At 38.8% G+C, this 12,180-nt stretch overlaps 1 protein-coding gene across 1 annotated transcript in view; it reads left to right on the top strand.

Moving 5' to 3' along the window:
* LOC117302086 overlaps nucleotides 1–11,508 on the top strand; it is a 30,298-nt gene extending 18,790 nt beyond the window's left edge. The window contains exons 3-4 of the mRNA XM_033785883.1: nucleotides 8,203–8,413; nucleotides 9,211–11,508. Of these exons, the coding sequence (XP_033641774.1) occupies nucleotides 8,203–8,413; nucleotides 9,211–10,697 (1,698 nt within the window). The 3' untranslated portion in view covers nucleotides 10,698–11,508. The remainder of the gene's footprint in view (nucleotides 1–8,202; nucleotides 8,414–9,210) is intronic.
* Nucleotides 11,509–12,180: the final 672 nt, after the last annotated feature.

Here is a 12,180-nt window from a genome sequence, read left to right as displayed (position 1 = left end):
TCATTGTATTCTACTTTTAAAACATCTTTCCAACCATATGCATTTTATAAAAAACAGTTACAAACGCTTTTTATAGACCAACTCGTCCGATCCAAGGCAACGTGTTCCTTTAAAGGCACGTGTACAGTGTCTTCAACGACGGACTGTACGCCTTGGGTGCCATGCAACCGATTCATTTGGACGACCAATAATGTCTTATTTTGTCCAGGGTACAAATGAAAAACAGAATAACATGAGGCACGTCATATAATTTGATAAATTCATGTTAATATTATGATGGAGATACTTCGCCTCCAAACCCGGGCAGGATGGGCACGTTAACCTGGGCAGCCCTCAGATTATATAGATATGAGAAGGAAAACTCCCATTTCAAACCAACCGTCTTGGAAGAGGTGTTGCGACCACTCAAGCGAACCTTCGCAATTTGAAAAGCCTAAACATGATTTCTAATCCATTGATGAATCATAATAATATTAAAAATTGTGCACGGATACAATCATGTATAAAATCTGTTTATTTCAGAAATGGACGTTTTTTCTGATATAGTTTTATAAAATTTACTTGGCTCTTTTCACAAGTTGCTTTGACACATTACTAATACACGATAAGCAATGACCATGCTGCTTCCATCTAAGTCCTGTTCCCTGTGATCAAAATAAAGATGGCATGTTGATCCTTATGCTGATCATAATTATACCAAACTGGGGCCAGTCTACTTGCCATGCCACCTTTTGTTTGATTGAATCTATTCTAGCTTAAACAAAAGGTGAAATGAATGCATGGAGATAACTTGTTTTAAATATAACAAAGCAATGACACAATTCTCTGAAATTACTGATCACACATAGTCCTATAATGTGTTGTAAAAAAAATAAAAAATTAAGAGCTTAAACAACTAGTTACAAAACAGACCATTATAAATATTTATATAAAAAGCATTACATGTGAGCCGGTGATTTGCGAGAAAAATGTTTTCTCAAAACGACCTTTCCCTCGGAAATGAACATGCTTGGGGCTTTGTGACATTTTTGTCCAATTACCGCAAGAAACATAACCCTGACAATTTGGAAGGACGCAATTATGGTTTCATAAAAGTCCAAATAGATAAATGTTTTTATGAAAAGCCCGTTGGGCGAGGTAGAGTTGCCGATAGGACGTTGTGCCTAATTGTTATTTTAACATTTATAGAGGAACTCCAAAGTTAAATTCAGTTTTTGGATCCACTCATTTTACAAAAAGAGTCTTTATGCAAAAATTGAGAAAAATTAAAAGTCTCTATCCCCATGTTAAACTGTGTAATTTGCCACTGCTTTTTAAACACTCTTAAATTAATTGTGAGGATAGTTTATTTCTGAATTTGATGGTATGCTATATGTGAAAACATCGTTGTATTTGATCGTTGGGGCACAAAATTCCGCTTTGTATTCCACCGAATTTTTTGGTTTTTGCTTATTATTCGATGACCACACTTTTGAAATTCCACTATGAAAGAGTATCAGATAAAATGAAATTTTAAGCCGTTTTGTCATAAAGTTGGATACTTGTTAATGTTCGTGTTTTTCATGAAAACCATTTCTTTTGAAAATTGAGTTCATCAGAAAAATGAATTCGACATAGAATCCCATACTTAAAGTAAATTTGACGAAGGGTGAAACTGTATTGGCTTTAGTACTTTCCACGTGCATTGTTCCAATGGTTAATCACATTCTGTGTGAGGTTGTGTTTTCCTGTAGAGCAAGGCAAAGTGCAGAAAGGGTTGAACGGAAGAGAACAGTTTTGTTTGGGTAGCCGACTTTGACAAGAACTGTTTGCAAGGACTCTGCGCCATGAGGAAACAGTGTTTGTACTTGGAGAATTTTAAATATTTACCGAATAAGGGAATTTGATAAAGAAGGAGAAAAAAGAGCACAGAAATAAAATAATATTCCGTGCGTTTGAATAATTTTTATGTAGGATTTGAAACTTTGCATGGTGGAAATAAGATATAGAAGAGTTTGCGGTAACACCATGTAATAACTATCTCTAAATGAGTTGGGGTGGTTCTGAAAAGAACCGTTGGTTTAACTCGACGTTTCGATCAGTATGCTCTGATCGTCTTCTGGAGAATAATTTTCATGTCATGATGAGTGTTACATTACGAAATATCTGTGCTAACTCGAAGTAATTTCAAATGGACGCAATATTTTATTTTCAAGTGCGATAAATAATATTTTTTACTCACATATAAGTGGATCTCGAGTGCACGAAATAAACTTTATTTCGAGTCCAAGGAATGATTTCGTGAGCCCAAAGTGATTTCAAGACCATTAAAAAGTACAACTCCAAATACACAAACTGTTCAGAGCTAAAGGTTTTCGTTGAAAAATAATAATATTATCAATAAAAATAATGATCGTAATAAAAGATATGCAAATCTTGGTGGTATGAAGAAGACAATCTCAACGTATGATTATATGTAAATCTTGGTGGTATGAACAAGACAATCTCAACGTATGATTATAATCTTGACGTGTCCGACAAGTCACAACCAAGGACATCTTCCGATGTTTTTTTATTTTATGAAAAGCTATCGCTGCTTGTTGTTTTACTACACTGTTTCGATCTAAATTCCGAGAAACCCGATCTTGGCACTGTGTGGTTTTGAGTGATTTTCTGAGGACGTGACATGGTTAAGACAACTAAGGTTGTTGAATCAGTACCATTCAAGAGCCCTCACAGTTTCGGAAATGCTTTTATCAACCAAGAGCTCTTTTATACAAAACACCTGAATATTTTTTACAAAAAGAAGAGTGATGTCATCAATAAAAAACCTGATGAAAATGGAGTGACCAAAATGAATGATCAAACAAGTCACAAGGGTTAAGTGATGTAGCATGACGTGTCCCTAACATTTTACCACGTTACATTATCCAGTTGATTTGCAAACTACTCTATGAACAACCTAAAACTAAATTACTAAGCGTTTACAGCTACGGCTACGGCTTTTGCTAAGGGTGTTGGTGAGGACGTCCTTTACCTTAACGCATGATGACGCGGACATGCGGGCATCTAGAGCAAGTTAGGGTGGTAACTAGACCTGACTAGACTTGACTAGACTAACGAGAAACCATAGAGCACAGGGAGATTGACTATATCGAACCATGCATTGGAGAATGGTCGACTATGGTCAATTTAGCAATATTATAGCTGTAGCCGCCAATTTGGACACAGCCGTTCTCTCTCTTTGAGATGGTGTCGCGGGTGATTTATATTTTTCAATTATAGTTAAGACAGTCAGGGACCCTTGCGGAACGGGTTGTCCCTGTTGAAAGTGGGCGTACTTTTTAATGGGAACGCAGTGTCACAAAACACATGCGAAACATTCGATTTGAGTGGAATTGCCGTTGGCATGATGTACAAACAAGAACCTCAGCTAATAAAATTTGAGTCGCGTGGCGGGTATATATTTTGTCGACATACGACAAAAACGTCCCAGTAGAATACAGAAACAAACAAATAATGGCATCGATGACGTAGGCTGTGGTGCATTCTGGGATACCAAATGTCCCCTGTTACACAACATAACAAATTCATCCCTTGTAAAATTCAAGGCTTGAAGTTTGTATAGCAAACGAGAGAAAATACAAACATAGTAGCCAAATTTTAACCAAAGTTTATAAACCGAAATATTGTTTGTTAACAAAATAAATGAAGCAAATGTATTCCACTACCATTACTGCCAACTACCTGCTCTTGACAGACATAATAATGCGTAAAAAACTGTCAAAATATTTTCATTTTTTGGTAAACGTTTCATTGTATAGATACATTATTGTAAGTAACCAGAGATAGATTTCAAAAAAGAGGCGAGACTTTTCTTATGTCGAATGAGGACGAGTTACTCGTCGTCCTAACATAGGACAGCCCTTAAGTTTTTAAAAGCTCTCAAAGAGGCCTAATACTGGTCCTAAGTTGGAATATATTTGTGAAGTCGACCCCCACATGGAACTGTGGTAGTGCGCTGGTCATGAACATTCAGTTCTCTTCTTTTGATTTCTTGTTATTGATATTTCTTTCCCCCGCTGCCTCTAAAAAAAGAAAGAAAACAATTGGAGTTGCCACCACACTTGATGTAGCATTCCTTTTTGGTGGTAAATCATTGGAAATGACTGGATTTGAATTAATTGCAATTTTCCAATGATAAACGCGTATTAAATCCCCTTATGTGAGTGCACACCTCTCATAATTACTTGAACAAATAATGGGCATACAAACTTTACTGGGTAAGAAGCACTTCAGCTGTTAATAATGCATTACATTTTAAGAAACGATTCCCTTCCCAGGAATGGGGTTTTAGAGAAAGGGATTCAAAACTATTTCAAGCTGGGAAATGTTACCGCATGAATCGTTTCTCCTACTGTGTATTTTAAGTGCAGATCACATTCTTCCTGCTGGGCGGACAAACCGCTTCAGTTTTTCGGAGATATCTCTAAAACGCTTCAGTTTTTCGGAGATATCTCTAAAACGCAGCCACCTTTTGAAATATATAATGTGTACATAAATAAGGTTTTGTTATATAAGTAGTAGTGCATTGGTGTAGGATTAAAATAACCGAGCAGTTTCAAAGACCATATGTTTACTTTGCCTTCAATGTCCCGTTTTTGATTATTACGACGGTAATCCAATCGTTTTCAAGTACCATGGCAGCCGAATAGGTAATTATTAACTCTGATCGCATTATGGCATTATAGGCAGTTGCAAACGTCTCTAATTGACACAAACGGAAGAACCTCATATCTAGCTTAGTCTCCCCCTTTGTTCACTGCTCGCTCTTTATCACGTGTTACGATCATGTTGCTTATTGCAATGAACATATAATAGCAGGGAATCAAACATGAAACAGGAAACCAGTCACAAATAGTACACCTAACTGATACTTGCTGGTAATCTTGTTTTCTGATAAGTAAAATGGTTTTATGCTACGCAAACTTGATGCTAAGGTAGCCGAGGAGAGTAACAATTGGCTTTTATTTGAAATTTTTTTAAGCGTGTACAAAACACCTTCATTGTCGTGTATCCATTATGTTCCCCATACAGATTCAAACCAATATAATCCAAAACGAGGCTAGAAGACGAACTTAGTCTGACACCTTTTCGGTATCTTTGTTCGGTATAATTTCACTGCAGTTTACTCTCCAAATTAGTCTAGGCTATAATTATGTCCTCCTTGCCAAAAAGAAGGATCCAGAAGGACTGAAGGAGCCTCTCTTAATGTTCATGCATGACGTCATTATTCTTCACAAAATGGGGGCATAGGCGCACGTCTGTCACCACTAACTTGCAGTGGCTGCGCCCATGGCCTCGTTTTGGGTTTGTGACGTATTGCTTATCACTGGGTCAGGCATTCAAATCGTATCCAAGTCCAAACAACTTGACATTGAGTGACAAAGGAGATGAGGGTATTAGAGGATTGAGGTCACGTGTGCAAAAAGGCATGGGAATAAGGGATATCATTTCCTACTCGCATAGGCTAAGTAAACAATTATATGTAAAGATTTTATGCAGCTCATGTATTTCCTTTTATCTCATGGCGGTCCAATTAGTGAGCTGAACGCACAAACTTACTAAGCAAAAAAGGCACTTCTTAGCACAAACAGATCACCAGCAAAAATACAACATAAGCCATTGTTAAGACTCATCCCGGAAGCTGCTGTTATAATAAAGCTATATATCATTTATTGCTAAACATGACAGTGCATTGCCGATGATTAAACACGGCTTGTACTATACACGCACACACATGCCCGGATTCTGTGCCAAGGGCACTATACCTCAAAAGACACTACCAACTCCCGTGGTTTTACTATAACGAGTTTATTACCCCGTTACTGTGGCAACCGAAGGTGGCAAAAATTACCTGCATGTACTAACTACGTATCTGCCAAGCCTCATAAATTATGTTAATAATGTTTACATGCCACTTTTCAGTGGATCCTCAGAATAGCTTATGCGAATGGCGGTACTTGTGTCTAGGGGCTCAGGTAAAAAGAAAGCTCTTAAAAACAGTATACAGTTTCACTTTAGTAAGGGTTTGTACACAATTGCAGTAATTGATTAATAAGTGATCATATATTGTGCCTCTCAGATCTTCGTTATGCAAGTTAAGAAAAAAGACCATGCAATTTAACAATCCACTACAACAGCATTCGAACTCACAGCAGCTTTTCGCAGAAATATCTCACTCCTCGATAAATGGAATGCCGATAACACATGCCAATTTTATTGAGTAGAATGTTGGAAATTCACATGACCCACAGTGAGATTGGAGACAGTTTCAACTGAAGAGGCAAAATTACTTTTAAAACAATTAAATGAAAATGAAATATGCTGATTTTCTGCTAAAAATTACCGGGGAAACCTATGATTTGATATATTGGGGTGGGGAGGGGTGGGGGAGGGGTGGGGGAGGGACGGGGGGTATTATGTTTCCCGGCCAACTTTATCAAAATCAATTTAGTGCCTGGCTTTTCAATTTAGACTGAAATTGAAAGATAACGCAGATCGCAATTCAACACACGTCAAAGGGGGCACATCAATTTAATATATAAATAAACAAAGATAGTTAACGTAATAATGGGACAATTTGAATGCACCCAAAACGAAATTAATTCAGTGCCCCAATATGAAACCGTATGCCACCAAAATCGAAAATACAAACCTCCATTGTGTAAACAAAATCTCGCGAAATTGAATGGCTTATTATGAAATAGACCAGAAAAACGGGAAACTCAAGCTGAGAAAAAGATATTAATTTTTTACTTGATATTCTATAGCTTAAAGGATGAGTAGGCTTTATGGCCAGCCTTTTCGTTCTTAATTGAAGCTATTACGTAATACCTCCACATGTATAGCGGCTGGATATTCTATAAGGCAGTTATTATAATGGGCGTAATGAGCAGGCGTATTCTGATTTGAGTTAATAATATACTTGTGTGACAAGGATCCTGACAGTATGTCTACTTTAGTCAAGAGCTCAATAATTGTAGACAAGACAAGGAAGAAAAGTTCAATTTAAGATGTGGAATGTAATCCACAGAAAATTATTCCATGTAAAGGGAAACCCACGCAGTCAGATAGGGACTGAAAACCAATCCACTTCAGTGCCCCGGGCGTGATTACAACCGGGATCCTATAAAGATGGAAGGCAATGAAAGATACCACTACACCAACCCAACCATCCTCACTCTGAACCCGGTCGGAATTTATCTGTGTCCCGGTCCAATGTCTAAGGACCCGGGATTTGTGTCAAATTACCCAGTTAAATGGGTCAAACTGACGCAGAATTCGAGTTAAAATCCCACTTTTGCCCACTTTCCGAGATCAGTCTGACACGGCAATGGGTCAGGACCCTTCGGATTCAGAGTCTGGGGGTAATTCTGAGTGAAGCAATGATTGCAAACACGAGCCGTTCCCCAGGTTCTGTTCATGTAAATGACAATTTCTGTAGTGTTATAAGCAGTTTGCAGAGTTCAATAACGTTTTGTAAGCTGTAACGATGACTCTCAAGTTATTCAAGTTATTCAAAGGGCCAGATGACGAGCTGTGTTCAGGTTGATTAGAGTATGTAATGAATCCGAAACACAACAACAATATTATTAGTTTTTGATGAGATTCCTGCTCTGTAAATAATATTGTTTTAAACTTAAATAAGAACATAATTATTTCAGAAACAAGCCTCTGCAATTGTTGGGTCGCCATAACAAGGGACTTACACAGGAAACGATGGCCCGAATCAGATTTCGGCTGTCCAAGACATGTTTTATATACAAGCATAACAATAATTGCTTCTCTGCATCAAGGAGTAATGATAGAAGACTCTTATAAATTATTCCCCCAATGTGTGGAATTACAAAATGACCATAGCATAATGATGGTAGAGGTTTGTCACAAGAATTTTTTTCGCAGCTGTACAATTATGTACATTGATAAAGTTCAAATCTACGCCGTCATTATTAAAATTCAATCACCTTACCAAGAAAATGGTCTGAAAATGGTTGGAAGACTGTTTCAAAGCGGTTTCATGCGATATGATTCTGTGTTTTTCTTTCTTTTTGGGTGTCCAGTTTGCCTAAATTTTCTAAATTCCTCATCCTATATTGACTGTAAGATATTTTACAAATAATCTGATCACATTCTCCACAACTATTATATTTTACTCTGTAGATTACAATGGTAGTTGAGCTGATAACCCAATACTACAACTCCACATTAAACCTGATCATGGTTCGCCTCATGATGGCGCACTCTATCTTCTACCCGGCAGTATATGCAGTACTATGTGAAAACTACAAGCAAGCGTATAAATGGGCGCTGAGTCTACCTCTACATGCATGCGGTGTGAGATGGTACGAGCGCCCTCCACTGGGTCTTACAGGTAAAGGAAAGGTTTTTTACATTCAATTTCAATACTGAAATGAAGCTCGGTGAAGACACGAAAACAAGCCCCTAAAAGTTAAAATAATTGAAACCTCGAATAACAAAAAATTGCGAAAATAAGTGCACCAAAATGTTTTCTGGGTCTTGATGACCAACGTTGTCTCATAATGTTCTCTGGATCCAGAGCATTGCACCTCTACACTAGAGAATACACCCACCGGCTCTCTCTTGCTAAAAGCTCAAAGGAAAAGAGATATGTCAAACTTGTTTAGTGCACAGAAATTGAATGCACAAATAAATTGAAGGAAATAGTATAAATAGAAACTAATTAAGTTGATGACACCGAGCTTAAAAAAAAAGAAACGAACAAATGACTATGGCTCTAGAAACTCCGATTCTTGCTTGGTTGATACTCCTTGGAAGCAGAAACAATAACTTGTAGATTACTAAAATTCAATAATGACAGAAAGCTTTTACATTCCCTTTGGTGGTACTATAAAGTTATTGAAGCTTCTAGCAATATACCGAGGAAATTGTTTTTCCAAACTGAGAACACAACGCATGTTTGATTTCTAGACTTCAATGAAGCTCGGGTTCGCCTTATGGTGAAGCAATAGACTTCAATGAAGCTCGGGTTCGCCTTATGGTGAAGCAATGAAGATAATGTAATAAGAGTTGATTGGAGGCGTATGATCTGAGATTTTAAGAGTCATTGTCTGGTTTGAAATGTAATCTCCATAAACAATGCACTGTGGCTATTCCATTTTGATCATTGATATTTGTTTTATTTCCTAGTGAGTGAAATGCAGCGGATATCTCATCGCATGGCGCTAGAAGAATGGGAGAGTCCAGGGCTTAATAGGCGACTATACAGCAAGCGACCGTTTCTGAAGCGATCGACAACGAACAGCCTTAAGGACGCCATCACCGCTGATGACGAGCCAGGCCAAACCAACCTAGGATTCGACGGGAATGAGAACACAAGTTCGGAACAGAATGTTGATGATGGACAGGTTACTATTGAAATCGTCCCAGAGGGCGCTGCAAGGAAACCTTCCATCGAAAGTACGTCACCATCAACCGCTGGTGTCCAAATAGTTCAAATAGAGCGACCACCATCCCCACCTGATGAGAGAGTACCACGGGAAGAGAGCAAACAGGGTACTAGCGCCACCATGAGGCGTCCATTAGAGAATCAAACATCGGACAGTGGAGTTGATGTTGACTCGATATATCTCGATAGCGCCCCTAGCGGTAATAATAGTCCAGCCATCTTAAGACTACTAACAGTTGATTCTGATTCCTCAACGTCATTGTCTGACGTAACTGAACATTTCACTCAGGTTCATGATGTCAAACAGTTTGATGATGTGTTGAAAACAAAGGACCAAGACATTATAACAGCAACTACAGATGTAGTTATGCTAGATGAGGAAACAATGACTGACTCTTTGACAGAAAATGATGAAATGTGTGATTTGATACCAACCAGATTATTAGAAAATGATAAAATTGTGCCAAAGTTGATTGCTCCATCTACAACAGAATCAGTGACTCAAACTGATAATGTAGGAGGCGTCAGTGAAGATACCATGTCTTCGGGTGATTGTTACAGTATTCGAGAGACAACACCGGGGAGGAAAAGTGTTTTAAGAATTGAGCCTTGTTCAGCGGGAGATCAGTGCAAGGGACTGGTTCGAATCCACGTGGAGGTGGTTGAGCTCCGGCCAGACACGCCTCCCCTTGCCCCGGACACGTGTTCTCTTCAAAGTAAAACCACCCAGTGTCGTGTCAAACCAGCTAGCCAAAAACCGTCCCTGAAGTTCTGCATGAAGAAGAACAGGTTTGTACCCAGTACCTCGAGCTTCGAGGAAATGGATTCATATTCACTGGATCTCGGTGGACAAAGCGTAATTGGTATTGATGCGACTGTGAAAGATAAAGGGTTATCTGAACCAACTACTGACACTATAGTTATAACAGATCGTAAACAAGATGACGAGTTGACGGCTAAGCATTCGACACTTAGTGTTGATAACAATGGCGACCCTCCAGCAAAAGGGTTCAAAAATCGCCAAATGCGTGCAAGTCGAGCATTACGTGAGAGCACTCGTTACCAGGATGACATTGTCATGTTTAGTCAAATGATCATGCGCAGACAGAACGAAGAGTCAGCTCTCTCATCTTCAGTCAAAGAAGAGGAAGATGAAGTCGAGTGCTCAGACCAACTCCCAGAAGGACAAGGACCTACGTTGATTGTGACAGATCATATGGAACTTTGAACTTCCCTAGTAGACTAATAGCACCACCGCGAGAGGGCGTGGTACATCAAAAATGAATAGACCTTTTCGCAAATATCCTTTGCGCAAGCGCTAACTGTTGAATAAGGTGCATTCTGGTTTAGAGGGATCAAATTTTATCCCTAGCTAGACCAGAATGTACATATCAACGCCTAACGCGCGCCCCGAGTATTTGCGATAAGGTCTATGTCCACAAATCATTTCGCAAATACCCACTGCTTTGTGAAATCGGCCACATACCTCATTCAACAGTTACCGCTTCCGCAATGGGTAGCAAATTTGCGAAAGGGTCAATAAGACAGGTGGCAACAGCAGAGGATGATCAACATTTCCAAAAGCTGAAATGAAAGTAATTTCTGAAGACAGGTGCATAAAGTTCTGCTATATGCCGCCTAACCTTAAATAACATTCACATCGGAATTACGCCGTATAATACTGTTGACGGTAAACAGAGGCTAATGTTTTGGTATTTTAATGTACATTTTCACGCGTTTTTACACACTAGTTGCATAGTGTGTAGCAATTCGTTGGTTTGAAATATAACTGATGTGTCCATCTGTGGTTTTTCTATTTTTGTCTAAATCAATGAGACCGAACTTAGATTAAAGAGGGAATGGTCTCGGCCAGTATTATTATTTGTTATGCTTTATGCAAGACATGTTACAGAAAATAACATGCCGTTATTTGGACCTTTGGGTGAAATACTTTTTTTCAAGAACGTACCTCGGTTTGGCGCAGAATGTTTTGAAGCCTGGTCCATACTTCTTGCGCAAATGCGACTGCGACCGGAATTTTGACGTCGCAACATTAATTCGCAACGAATAATTCGCAAGAGTTGAACTGTACCCCTGCCAAACATTCGCTGTGAGGGCAACCATGTGACGTCAAAAACCCTATCGTATTCACATTGGGACCGGGCTTCAGTGTTAACTTTACACCACAGCGAGGGGGTTTGTACTGTAATGCCTGTCTTGAGAAAGGACACTACGTTGCAATGTTTTTCAAAATAATCCTTAAATGGGGGAGGTGTTCATAACGGTATTATTAAAACTAAATGAGATACGGGCATTCTTTCCCTTTTGAAAGAATCTTACAATAGGGAATACTATGCGAAACGACTTTTTTTTAATAACGTAGTCTCCAGTGTTACAGTCGAAACCCCTCGCTGCACCGGGTGTAAACAAAATAAAATAAAAACAATCAAATAAAAATGCATCCGGGCCGCCTGCTTTCGTCAAACATGGAGAACTCGGAGTCCTTATAGGTGACATCTTCACCAGCTGAAGGAGAAGCGTTATTATAATACGATGATAAAGCTTGAAGAAAGCTCAGGAGCAGTCTCCAATCTATAATCAAGCAACCCTCTTCGAATGGCTAACGATTGCAATCTTTGATATTTTAACATTCAGTTTTCGGTTACAATGTCAGAGAGGACTGGTGGAAAGTTGTGACGAAATTGCAATTC

This window comes from Asterias rubens, chromosome 18, assembly GCF_902459465.1.
Source record: "Asterias rubens chromosome 18, eAstRub1.3, whole genome shotgun sequence".
In the NCBI taxonomy this organism is placed as follows: domain Eukaryota; kingdom Metazoa; phylum Echinodermata; class Asteroidea; order Forcipulatida; family Asteriidae; genus Asterias; species Asterias rubens.
This window is presented reverse-complemented; position numbering and strand designations above follow the sequence as displayed.